Genomic DNA, 12,435 nt, shown 5'->3' with positions numbered 1-12,435 from the left:
CAGCTTTTTAATTTAATTGTTGGAATGACGTGGCTAAACTGAATAAAGGTGTTAACCATAACTGTTATTCATTTAATTATTAACTTAACTATGGATATGGCAAAGCACAGTCATTAATAGAAAATCGTTTTCTTGTAATGTTTTTAGATATTAAATTAATTTTGCGATGCAAAGTACGGCTTATTGTATAAGAGCATGAAAATCGAGCTAGTATCGAAGGGATTAGGCAGATGTCTCACATTCTCTCGGGACGTCGACCGACCATAATTCACCCAACTATCGCCGTCAAACCTCCCAGAAAAGCTATATATCAAGTTTGATAGTCAATTATTGGCAGTCAACTCAGAAATCTGCTGTGTTAGGGTTATCTTGTCCGTATATCTATGCCTTTGGGATAGGCTTCTGCTAATACGGTATGTATAAGCTAAATTTTAGCACAATCTCATAAAGCACTCTCTAGGCGATATTGTTTATTATTTGGCAAAATTATGTATAACAATCATTCAGTCACTTTTTAATTATTCATCTATCTATACAGCCTAGCTCTTTTGGGGGTATAGGGTAATTTTACATGCGATGCCTTTATGTGAGGATAACGAAAGGATTATGCTAGATTATAATTAAATAAAATCTCACTGTTTTTTGGCGCTTTGTATCGAAAGGACATAAAAGTTTTGCTATTGTAGGTTTTAAATGATAGTGGCATGGTGCCTAATCGTCTTATAGTTGAACTAAAGCCCTATATCAATTATTAATTAAAATTAAAGATGCGAGCAAAAAATGCTCACACACAACTGCAAGGTAACGCCAATGCCTTGTTGGAAGAGAGCATCGTACAATCTTTTCCAACATCGAGGTCTCTGGCTGCAGATTAGGCGATCCGATGTTCTTTATATCTACCCCTCCGCAATATAACTTTCTATAATCTGGAGAATCTTTGTCCATTCCTACCTAATTAAGAGAAAAACAGGATTACAGCCATACAAAACACAAACGTCGTTACCGGGTAGAGTTGTTAGATTCGTGTTTTCAAACTGTACTATTTTATTATTGAAAAGTAATAAAAATAGTGACGGGATTTTGCGGGAGTATGTCAATTGCCAATGATGCCGCGTTAAGTTACAATAAAGTTGTAGGTCTAAACGCGATACATTTAAGTAATATAATAAAAAATAGCTAGAGAAGTAGCTATAATAATAAATGCGCCACTAAACGAAAAAAATGTGTTTTAAACCTTTGGTTAAGCTGCATTGTAATGGGTATACTTACCTTCATGTATGTACGCTTTGCTCGAACCAATACTTTAAAGATCAAAATTAGGTATATTCTCAAGCTTCGGCTAAAATTAGAAAGTATATAAATTTAAGAAACTGAAATAGCGTATTTTATTTAGTGTAGCGGTAATTTAAGAGAATGTTCTTATATAAACTGAAATAAAAATCACTCCTTCATTTTTATTCTGTATTTATTTTTCACATTTTGAAAATTAACAATCATAATCGAATTATTATTAGTTTTATACGAATAAATTCCTCATCACCAGTGCAAATAAAGACGTAACTCTAAGAGTAATTTATAGATTAGTGTTAGTAAACTGACGGAGCTCAAATACCAAACGTAGGATATTTATTATCAGATGGATACCAAACTAATGTTCGACTCTAATGTTGAGAAATTAGAACAGAAATGAGCCCGCCATAATGGCGGTCCCACGACGATGCTATTTACTACGCACCTAAAATTCTTTAAGCTGACATCACATTCTTCATTTCAACAAACGGCATAAAAAACTTACCAAAACACGAAAACCTAATTGAAATTATAAAACAAAACCGTTACATTATTTGTGCATTACTACGAAGCGTCGTACAACATTCTTTGTAGTCAATTTTAGAACGTCTATAGTTCGGAATTTTTAAATAACAACAACAAATTTGTACTAGGAAAATGTTTTTGGCCAGTTGTAAATACGTAAATAAAGCAATGTTCCTTCTAATAGTATTGTGAAGAAATAAATGCGATCGAATGATTCTCTATGGGACAACTAAATATTTTTCGAGAGCAACGGTGCATGTGATTAAGGAATGGGACATTATCTGCGATGCTTTTGTCCTCAATTGTCCTTGTTTTGAGGTCTGTGGTCGGAATTTAAATCTCGTTAAAATCAATATCGCCTTTATTTTTCATGTACTATGGTAGAATTTTCTAGAACACGCCCGACGCACATTTTGTATTAAGTTACGCAAACCCAATACCGATGGCTAGACGAAAGCTGATCTTTCTCGGTGACATTTCTGGAGAATGTAAAGGATTATCGAATAACAATAAATATTTTTTACGTTAATTTGTATTTATACGACGGCACTCAAAGATTTCTTTAGATTGCGATGCTATTAAGTTGCGCATGCGTCTTTTGTCGTGACATATGGCGTTAACGAGCAGATGGTTCCTTTGTTAGTCTTGCAAGTGTTTAGCAGACTAAGTAAATCTAACCTCTCGTCATATTTTTTTAAATTTTTCAGTTATAGTGATAATGTATTAATAATTAGTGCGTGGAATATTTATAACATTAACTTTACTAACATATAACTTTATTTCATAGTCGTAATTACAATGTCTGTACAAAAAATATTAGTCAAGAAATTATTGAAAATAAAAAAAATTATAACGTTGAATAATTTTAAAACAAAATAAAATTTTACTTTATTTTTCTTGTAAATGCATTATCTTTGTGTATAAATGTTCTTCTCTGTATTCAGTCGACATAACTCGTATATTAGAGTTAGATTTTAAGATATTTGTTTTTAAATTATAAGACATAACTTTTTTTTTAAACTAGTATTTGAGATAATTTCCTAATAAAATACTTTCGCAAAATATTCTGTATCAAGAACGTGCTTTTAATTTTAAATCAAGTGAAAAGTTTAAACCAATGGGTTGGTAGAACATCCCAAAAATTACTTATCGGTACAAACTGCTAATTATTCACAAATTTACAAAGGACGTCGAAAATCTGACCCTCGGTTACTAAATTTTAAACTTTAGCACATGCTTGCGGCGCTGTGATTACTATTCAACCACACAAACGTTCAAAACTAAATTTTATTTCAGATAATACTATCTGTGTTTCTACCCCTTTTAAACAATAAAGTAAGTTTAATTATAAAACTAATTCCATTATCCCGTCCTTGTCCTCTCCGTGGACATTTTCACGCTTTTATAAATTATTGGGAAAGTTATTACATTATATTTGTTTAGGCCTTTTTGAGCTCAAAACGGTGATATCGGTAGATAAATATGTTTTTAAAAGAGCGGCGAAGTTTAATCTATAAACGAGAGAATAATTTTTACCTGTTTATTGTTAGAGATCAGTTATAACGAAATATGTTTTTAGGGCTTATTAAATAATTATTAGCTTTGTCATGCATTTATAATTATTTATTTAAATATCAATAATTACTCACAGACTTAAGTATAAATATGTTTTTCTGTGCAAGCGAAGATCACATTGTCAATCTGGCAGAATTTAAGGGATTTACCGTTTCATTAAATCCCAGAAATCATTAAAGTATCGCTAGTAAGTTTTGACTCCTTCCATGTAGAATTGCAATTGAGCGATCAGACATTGTAAGCGCACGAGAATCGATCAAAATTGGCCTCCTTTTGCCATGACTCCGTTTGCATGTCTTAAGATAACTCTGTATGCTTACGATATTTACCTTCATCGTTTGTTAGCAATCGATATAGTTTAAAAAAATTACACAAAAGGTGCAGCTTCGTTGGAATCAAATTCACAATTCTCTATCTTTATTCGCAGTCCACTATTGCGACCTCTACTTTTATAAATAATTTATTTAATGTCATATAAATGACTCTACATACCACTCCACTTTATAGCTAATTATTCCAATTATTACTTTAGAAAGTAAATCGTTATTTTAAAGTGTAATCAACATTTTACTATTTGAACAAGTCTAAGGTTAAGTAGCGGTTGGATGCAGACCGCTTCCCACAGATCCCATTGGAAATCTATAGAGAGGTCTATGTCCAACAGTGGAACGTGGACGACCCTGGCCGAAATGATGATGCCTCGAAATGTAATTAAAAATTATGTATTCGATTAGGCTCAGAACCTTAGGAAAGTAATAGTATTTAGAATTAAAATTAGATGAAAAAAGAAATAGTGTAGTCAAAATAAAATAAAACTTTACTTATGGTCCATCTTCAGACATATCTCAATATTACTGTAGCTCAGTTGTAATCGCTTGCCAATAACTTATCTATTTCTATTCATAAATATTAGACAAGTAAATATATATTATCCGATAAAATCGTACGACAGACCGTTCCGCTTTTGCTACGGACTCGTAAAAACAAGTTTTCCCATTATTCCTATGTTGACCCGTCGACGTCGTTTTTGATAAGGGTGCGAATGGCAAAAATAATCGATGTTGATTTCGTTTTGATTTGTCCACGTTGAGATAATAGCAGTTTCATGAGTTGATGAGTAGCTGTTGCTGTCGAATGGATCGAAGCGCGTGTAGAGGATTTATTTACGAATGTGTGTAATATATCGTGCCGTCGTTTTATGATTTATTCGTGTAATTAAAAAAGAATGGAAACTCTATTAATCGACTATTAACAGATCGTTGATATAATTTTAAATTAAAAACGTGGAATTATTGTTCAATTATAGTTTATTTTTCAAAAATCAAAATTTCTTGTAACAAAAAAAATTATAAACAAAACAAATTAAACTTTTGCATTTATCTACTAAGATTTAAAAAACAATTAAAATATTATATTTCAGCTGACAAAATTCAATTACATAATTTGTGAATTTAACGAAGAAATAAAAATACTGTACTGTTTACCATTTACTATATTTTATAGACCATCTACTGTATAAAAGAAAATTTGTATATCAGGAGCTTTATATTTGCTTTTATAACTAAAAAACATAAATGGAAATAAAGAAATAAAACAAAAGGAAATAAAATTTCATAATGTGTATATTTCGGTTTCTCATTTGATAATTTTTTCTTTCACTATTTACAAACATGTACAGGAATCAAATAGTCTATTTACAGTTTCTTAACATAGTAATTATAATAATTTATAAAAAATTGCATCTATACATATATTTTAAAAGTTTAAAACTTTGGCATTTATAGTTTAAGCAATCCGAATATTTTTTTTATATTGTACTATTTACAACGACTGTACTTTTTTTATTACCTAAAAGTATTATCGCAGAACATAGGAATTAAATCAATAACTAAAAAGTGGCAACCTTATGTACAAATAAATGCAATCTTAAAATGTACACAATAAATACAAATAATGAAGAAACTTAATTTATTATCACTTTTAGTCGGACTAATATTGTTATGAGTTACATTAAGGATAGATTTTACCTGCGTTGGAGCATACGCTACGCCCAAAGCTGCGCGTGCGGCGGCATTCGGTGTGTGTGGGGGTCGCGAGTGTGGACGCTAGCCGGCATCGCCAAGCCGTCGCCGAGCAGAGGAGGGAGTTTGCCCGGCGGAGGAGGTGGGGGCGGCGCCGGCGCCCGCCCAGCGCCCACGGGCGACACCGACGCGTAAATATTAACAGTGGAGCGATGATACTGACACTTCCTCAAGTCCGGCATGGCAAACCTCAACTTTTGCCAAAATTGTCTATCACCCCACTCTATACACGTATTCGCTTTCAAACACAATCTAAGCTCTGGATCAATGTCTCTATTCGGCAGTTCACCAAGCAATATTATTATCAGTCTTCTTCGTCTCTCTTTCAACACTTCGTGCAGCGCAGTTTTAAATTCGAACCGACACCATTCGTTGTTAATAAAATTTTTTGAAAGTACTATTATTGTTCTTTTAGAGGATTCGACTGCCTCTATAATGGTATCAGCGACGTACGCTGAAGCATTGAAGTCGCGGTAATGCAGACACAGCCGGAAACTTGGATCTGTTGATTCCAAGCCGGGCGCTAACATTTGAGCAACGAAAGCCTCGTCTTTGACGCTGTAACTTATGTAAGCGTCGAATAGACGATCCTTGTCGGCTTCTTCGTCGAATGCGGTGCTTTTATAACACATTCTAAATCCGCAATGATAGTACACCCAAACTCTTAGCTCTCGCCGCCAATAAAATACACCACATATAAGGGCAGAGCTTAAAACAAAAACACACAGCGATATCAACAACAATGGAAGGTAATCGTTTATGACTTGATTTTCAATAATAGATGAACTTCCTCCTACGTGACTTGTACATATTGTAGAGTTAAAGTCTGCCATAAGCGGTCCAATTACATTCGTAATATTGTCGAAGATGCAAGTTATTTTATCGGCATCTTCAACTTTACCTAAATTGCTTTTAAACCAGTTTCGGAATTTGTGCATATATTGACAATCGCATGACCAGGCGTTGCGTGCTAAACTTATTTCCACTAAATATGGGTTCATTGTAAACTGCCAAACAGCGAAGCTGTAAATTTTATTCCCTTCCAGTCGCAATACCTCTAAATGTCTCAATTCCATAAAGGTTCGATTGTCAATGTAATGTATTTTATTATCTTGCAAATGCAGTTCTCGCAAATTCTCTAGAGGAGATAGTTCGAAACCGAGTAACTCTTTTATGTTGTTCTTCTCGAGATGTAAAACTGTCAAACGTTTTAGTCCACTAAATGTGTTATTGTACAATGCATCAATGTTAGAGTTATTTGCATACAAGATTTTTAAATTTTTTCTACCAATAAATGCATGACTTGTTAAGCCCCCGAAATTGTTTCCATCCAAATATAATTCAGTGGCATCCATAGGTATACTGCTGGGTATCTCAGCATACCCAGCAGCAGAGCAATCCACAATATTTGCAGACCAAGGTTGGTCATGGTAGCAAGTACAATTCGACGGACATGTCATTTCACAGTCACAAGCATCAAAGTCGCAACAGTGACATAAAGTGAAACAGTGAGTTTTGTACGTACATAAAAATTGTGAGGATTCTGCCTCGATGAGAGGGATGTAGGTTCTTTCTCGATTATAGAGCAACTTACAATATATGCTTTCTAAATCCATTACCCTTGGGTGCTGTCTAAGATGATCGAGTTTGTTGATTCGCTGTAGCCATTCCATGGTACAATCACATTGAAAAGGATTTCCGCCAATATAAAATTCGGGAAGGGGCCGCCCTGGATCGACCGGCGTTAGCCGGAGCGCATTGAGATCCATACTAGTTATCTGATTTGCATACAAATCGACTCTCGTTAAATTGGTTTTTCCGACAAAAGTTTGAGCTTCTACTTGCGTAATTTGATTATCATTTAGAAACAAAAGCTCGACGCTACTCGGTATGGAGTAAGCTGATATTTTTGTCATTTTATTAAAGCTTGCATCTAGTGTTTGTAAACGTAGCTCCTTATCCAACCGATAATTATTTCCTAATTCTTTGATATTGTTACTGTGTAGATCTAGCCATTGAAGTGCCGTTGGAATAACTGAGTAATCGAACCATTCAATTTGGTTATCTGAAACGTTTAACCACAACAGAGAAGGTATATTTACAAATAAACCTTGAATATCTGTAAGATGGTTAGCATCAAGTCTAATTGCTTGTAAATTAGTTAAAGTTTGGAACGCTTTCGTGTCAATATTTTTTAGTTTGTTACGAGCCAAATTTAAAATTTGCAGCGTTGGTAAGTCTGAAAATACATCTTTACTTATATTTTCTATTTTATTTCCAATTAGTCGTAATCCGTACACATTATGCAGACCAACGAAATTGTGAGCTTCCAGTGAGGTTAACTGGTTTTCTCCGAGGTCTAGAGTTCTGAGTAATCTCATGTTTCTTAACGCAGTTGGCACTTTTTTCAAACGATTACCATTTAAATTCAAATCTTGTAACGACGAGGTATTGCGAAATGCTTCAGGGTGGAGTTCTTCAAGATGGTTGTTGTCTATTGATAGCAAAGATAAAACATATAATCCATTCAACGCATATGCATCAATATGATTTATTTTATTGTAGGATAAAATTAGGGTGTGTAGATTATTCATTGGTGCAAAAGTATCGGCAGCAATACTTTCTAACATATTATGTTGGATATTTAATATTTGTAAAGTATAAAGATCTTTAAATATTTTCGGATCTAATCTTGTAAGTCTGTTGTTAGACAAGTTTAACAAAACCATTCGTATGAGACCAGAGAAAGTGTTTTCGTTTATCCAGGTACTTGTTAGGTGATTATTTGATAAATCCAAAGCCAATAATTGATCTAATTTAGCGAAAAGACTCGGCGAAAGCACACTTATTGAATTATTTTGTAAGTATATTTCTTTAATGCCAGGCCTGCAATCTTTGAACAAATCTTGTGGAAGAGCGACTATTTTATTATTAGACAGGTCAATGATCTGCAATTGTTTTAATCCAGCTAAAGCTTTATCCGCAACCATTGAAATTTCGTTATCATGGATGTGTAACTCTTTTAATCTTCGAAGAGCCATAAATCCATTTTCTGGCATCAAAACAAAGTGATTACTAGACGCATCCAGTACTTCTATATCAAGAGAACATGATGCGCGTGACGTTGGAGATGCTGAGGACCCAGGACCTTCTTGATCACTGATTAAAGCTTGATGCACTGCTCTTTCTCTAAAACCCAAATCACTGACGTCTTGTAGTCTGTTTGAAGATACATTCAAGTATACTAAATTACTTAATGGACAAAATAAGTTTTCAGGAAAAGACCAAATGTTATTAAAACTAAGGTCTAACTTTTCTAACTGTCGAACAGCTGTAAAACTTTCTGAAGCTATTTCTAGGCTCATAGCGGCCCACTCTGTATTTTTCGTTCGAATTGTTAAGTTTCGAAGATCTCTGAGCCCAGAAAGAACGCCTGGTGGCCATCTTCCAATTTTACAGTTATCCAAAACCAATTCTCGTAACTTAACTAAATGCGAGAAACTTCTGTCATCCAGTGAACTTTTGTACATCATTTCTTCATTGCACTCTATTCTTAATGACGTTGTATGCTCTGATGGAATAACACTAAAGTTCGTTGTGTCAAATTCGCTGTTTATTGTTCGAAGTTTACAAGTTAGAGAAACTTCGTGAGCGTCATTTGGTCCACGCAGCCACCATTGACAATCATCAGGCGCTTCATATTTTAGTGGCAATGAACTTTGATCGGCGAAATTGAACCCGATAACAAACCAAAACAAAATTTGGCCAAGGAGCCTACTTCTTACAGATATTTGTTGAAGAGACATTGTGATTAAAATCAAATATCAAGGAAGAAGGAAAACAAGACACAGTAAGCTCAGTGTCATGTTTTTTCCGTCGGCATTCGTGTGTTGCGTCCCCTTGCCGGATGCGTAATATCCATCAATTTAGAAGTCTTACTTTTGCGTCAATTTAATAAACAGTCCTTAATATTTTAACGCACATGATTTATCTAATCATCACAGTTTTTATATTAGTTCTCGATAACAAATATTTGTCACAAATCGGTGCACATTTCTTCTAAGTTTCTTGAAGCACAACAATCCCGTCAACAGTTTTAAAATAATTTTAAGCAACTTTATAATTTCTTTAGTCAAATAAAGTCCGAACGCTTGTTGTAAAAATACGTGTTGATAAGCGCGTCTTCACTAGATCGCTCGCCCGTTCAGAGCGTCGAGTGACGCGACCGACCCTCGACGCTGCGGCAAGTAAACTGAATACTACTAAAGGCATTGCAGTCGTGTTGAATACACGCTTACTGGGTACGGTGGGACGAGGGGTGCGGGGTGAGATGATTCCGAACGATGGCGAATGTTCACGACGACTTATTACAATAAATTATTTTTACTGAGCTTTAAAAGATCCGAACGCATTCTGTTTTGTAAGCTTTGAATGAGCGAAGATGTCAGCTGTTTTCATAAATATGCTATTTAATTTTATTCTAATAAAAATATAGACAACTACGTACATGATGTACTTAGTTTGTGCTTTATACAGAATGGATGGACATCGGTGTAAAAGCTTTAAATAGGCGAATGTATAGCTCAATCGTCATCACAAAACTCTAATACTTTACATCGATTTCCAACCATCCTGTATATAAAGTGATCTCTCTCAAATATGTAACTTTTTTCTACTAGAGTGTGACATGCCTATTACTTCTGCCCGAATTTCGCTGTAATTCGAATCTTGGAAATGCTTTTTCTTACTTTATGATCATAACGTTATTTATTATTGCAGTAATGTTTTTAGGCTCAATGTACATACATTAGTTAAGATCAACTAAACTGTTGAAGCTTTTATACATATAACAAATCTCCGCGTATAATTTACCTTTAAATAATTGTATTTTTTGGCATGAAATACGAAATAAAACACAAATACGTATTTACTTTTGTCTGTTCTAGCGGAGAGTAATTTCGGATTTTTTTTTAGATTTTGATAGCGCAGTAACTATGCAGAAATAGTTTTTGAGTTTTTATTATTTTTAATTAACATGGTTAATTGTATTTATAATTAATACAATTTTCTAGATCCTCGAAATGACTTTTAAAACGTAACACCAAAGAAAAAGAACAATATGTGCGTCGCTACAAAAACAAAATAAAAAATGAGGAGATTAAAAATAAATCTTTTAAACCCATCTAAGACATATTAAGTCTTTTAATATAAATCAAAACGAAATCGCTAGGTGAATAGCAGTTTTAAATATTTCAAAAGAAATCCTTACGTTCAAAGCTCAAGGAAAGCGAGATTAAAAACCAACCCTTTTAAATTTCGAATGGCAAAATTAAAAACCGGCTATGGAATAAAAGTATTAAAGGTTTAAGGTAACAGAATTGGTAAATGCTTTAACAAAGGAGGACTGTGTTCACGCTCGGCGGACCACACTGGATGTTAGACGGAAGATATCATTTTAATCCTTTTAGTTAAGTTGACTATGAAAAGATAGATGTCTTGCCGGTTTCCGTGTTTTCTTTTTGTCGCTCAAATGACGTTTATGCTTGGCATGTAGCAAATGGGAAGGTCCTAAAATAACGCGGTAAGGTTTAATTTTTTGTCATAATTTTCGATCGGAACCGATTTTTATTAATCACCTATCCGGCTTAGGTTAAATTTTAAGTATATATATGAATTTACTGTATTATTAGCCTTTATATGCTAGGTTTTTAAAAGCCTGACTTTGAGCTGTAACTATATGACCATAAAACAAGATACCTTGTTCCTTATTGAAAAACCTTGGTGGACCTTCCTTTCCTTATATGGTCTAAGTTCTAGAATAATCATTTATTACAGAAGTATGTTCAGCTGCGAGAATAACTTTTTTCAGAAATTTATTAAACATTGTATTGAAAATGTAACGAAATTGAAATGTAATTTGTTAGTTTATAGTTAATATTCAAATATGGTTATAGGTTATAAAATGAATATTAAGGTGAAGAAAAATGAAATTGTAAATTTTGATTCGAATTGGTTTTTATATAAAAAAAAAATTAATTTGCAACATATGTTGTGAAGTTGTACTTTAATTTTTTATTTATTCAATTTATTTACATTTCGTTATTTAACGATAAATATACAATTTTAAATAGTATTTAATATATATATTACGTTCTGATATAAGTAACGAAATGAGGTTACCAATTAGCTCTTGAAAAAAGCCTGATTAACTAATTAATAATGAATTTATTTTTACTAATGATGTAAACATACAAATGAGCGAAACGTTCCTATCCCTCTCCAACGTCTTTCGGTGAAAGGTCAAGCATAGCGAAACAATTGAGGTAACTGTTGTAAGTGTGTCTCTAAAATTGTGTGTAACCTGGCGCTGTAAAAGATGTTACGTATATAAATCTTATATTTTATTTTATGATATGATATGAGTACATAAAAGTGTATTAAAACAAAATTCTTTTTTCACGAAAATAAGCTCGTGTCAAACATATCTATCCATTAGTATTTATATTTTTAATTTAATTTTAATGTATAAAATCATTCATGAAAATATATGCTTATAAATAGCATTAAAACGTGTTACACAGTCATTATAAGAGAAAAAAATGCCGATTGATAATGGCTGCCGCTACTTTTCTGCTTTCATTATGGCGTCAATTTTTGAAGTAAAGGAATCCATATCTTTTCATAAAATGTCCCTGTCGTGACATCTTATTAGTGTGCATTTATATATAGAGATATAGGTATACATATATTTACAGGCGGTGAATTAGAGGGAATATAGCTTAAAACCGTTTAACACCAGACATATACCGACGTAGACCTATCGCTAGAATAAAAATTATGTTTTCTGATACAAAAGCAGAAATGTAGTTTTTACGTAAATCACTCCCGTGCCTGGCATAACAGTAACACGTTTCAACAAAGTCATATAAAAACACTATAAAAAATTATTACATCATTCACTGGA

General features: G+C 33.3%; 1 protein-coding gene across 1 annotated transcript; it reads right to left on the bottom strand.

Moving 5' to 3' along the window:
- Positions 1-5,024: 5,024 nt before the first annotated feature.
- Toll-6 (Toll-like receptor 6) lies at positions 5,025-9,703 on the bottom strand. Its single transcript, XM_068777693.1, has one exon. The coding sequence runs from the start codon at positions 9,275-9,277 to the stop codon at positions 5,435-5,437; it is 3,843 nt and encodes a 1,280-aa protein (XP_068633794.1). The 5' UTR covers positions 9,278-9,703; the 3' UTR covers positions 5,025-5,434.
- Between the last annotated feature and the right edge of the window lie 2,732 nt (positions 9,704-12,435).

The sequence above is a fragment of the Battus philenor genome, unplaced genomic scaffold (genome assembly GCF_028537555.1).
Source record: "Battus philenor isolate CCGP_79_NKW_IND1 unplaced genomic scaffold, ilBatPhil1.0.hap1 SCAF_14, whole genome shotgun sequence".
Taxonomy (NCBI): Eukaryota; Metazoa; Arthropoda; class Insecta; order Lepidoptera; family Papilionidae; genus Battus; species Battus philenor.
The sequence above is the reverse complement of the archived record's forward strand: the minus strand, read 5'-3'. Positions and strand labels throughout refer to the sequence as shown.

Coding starts and splice junctions, on each gene's coding strand:
- Toll-6 (XM_068777693.1), bottom strand. CDS start 9,277: ATGTCTCTTCAACAAATATCTGTAAGAAGTAGGCTCCTTGGCCAAATT.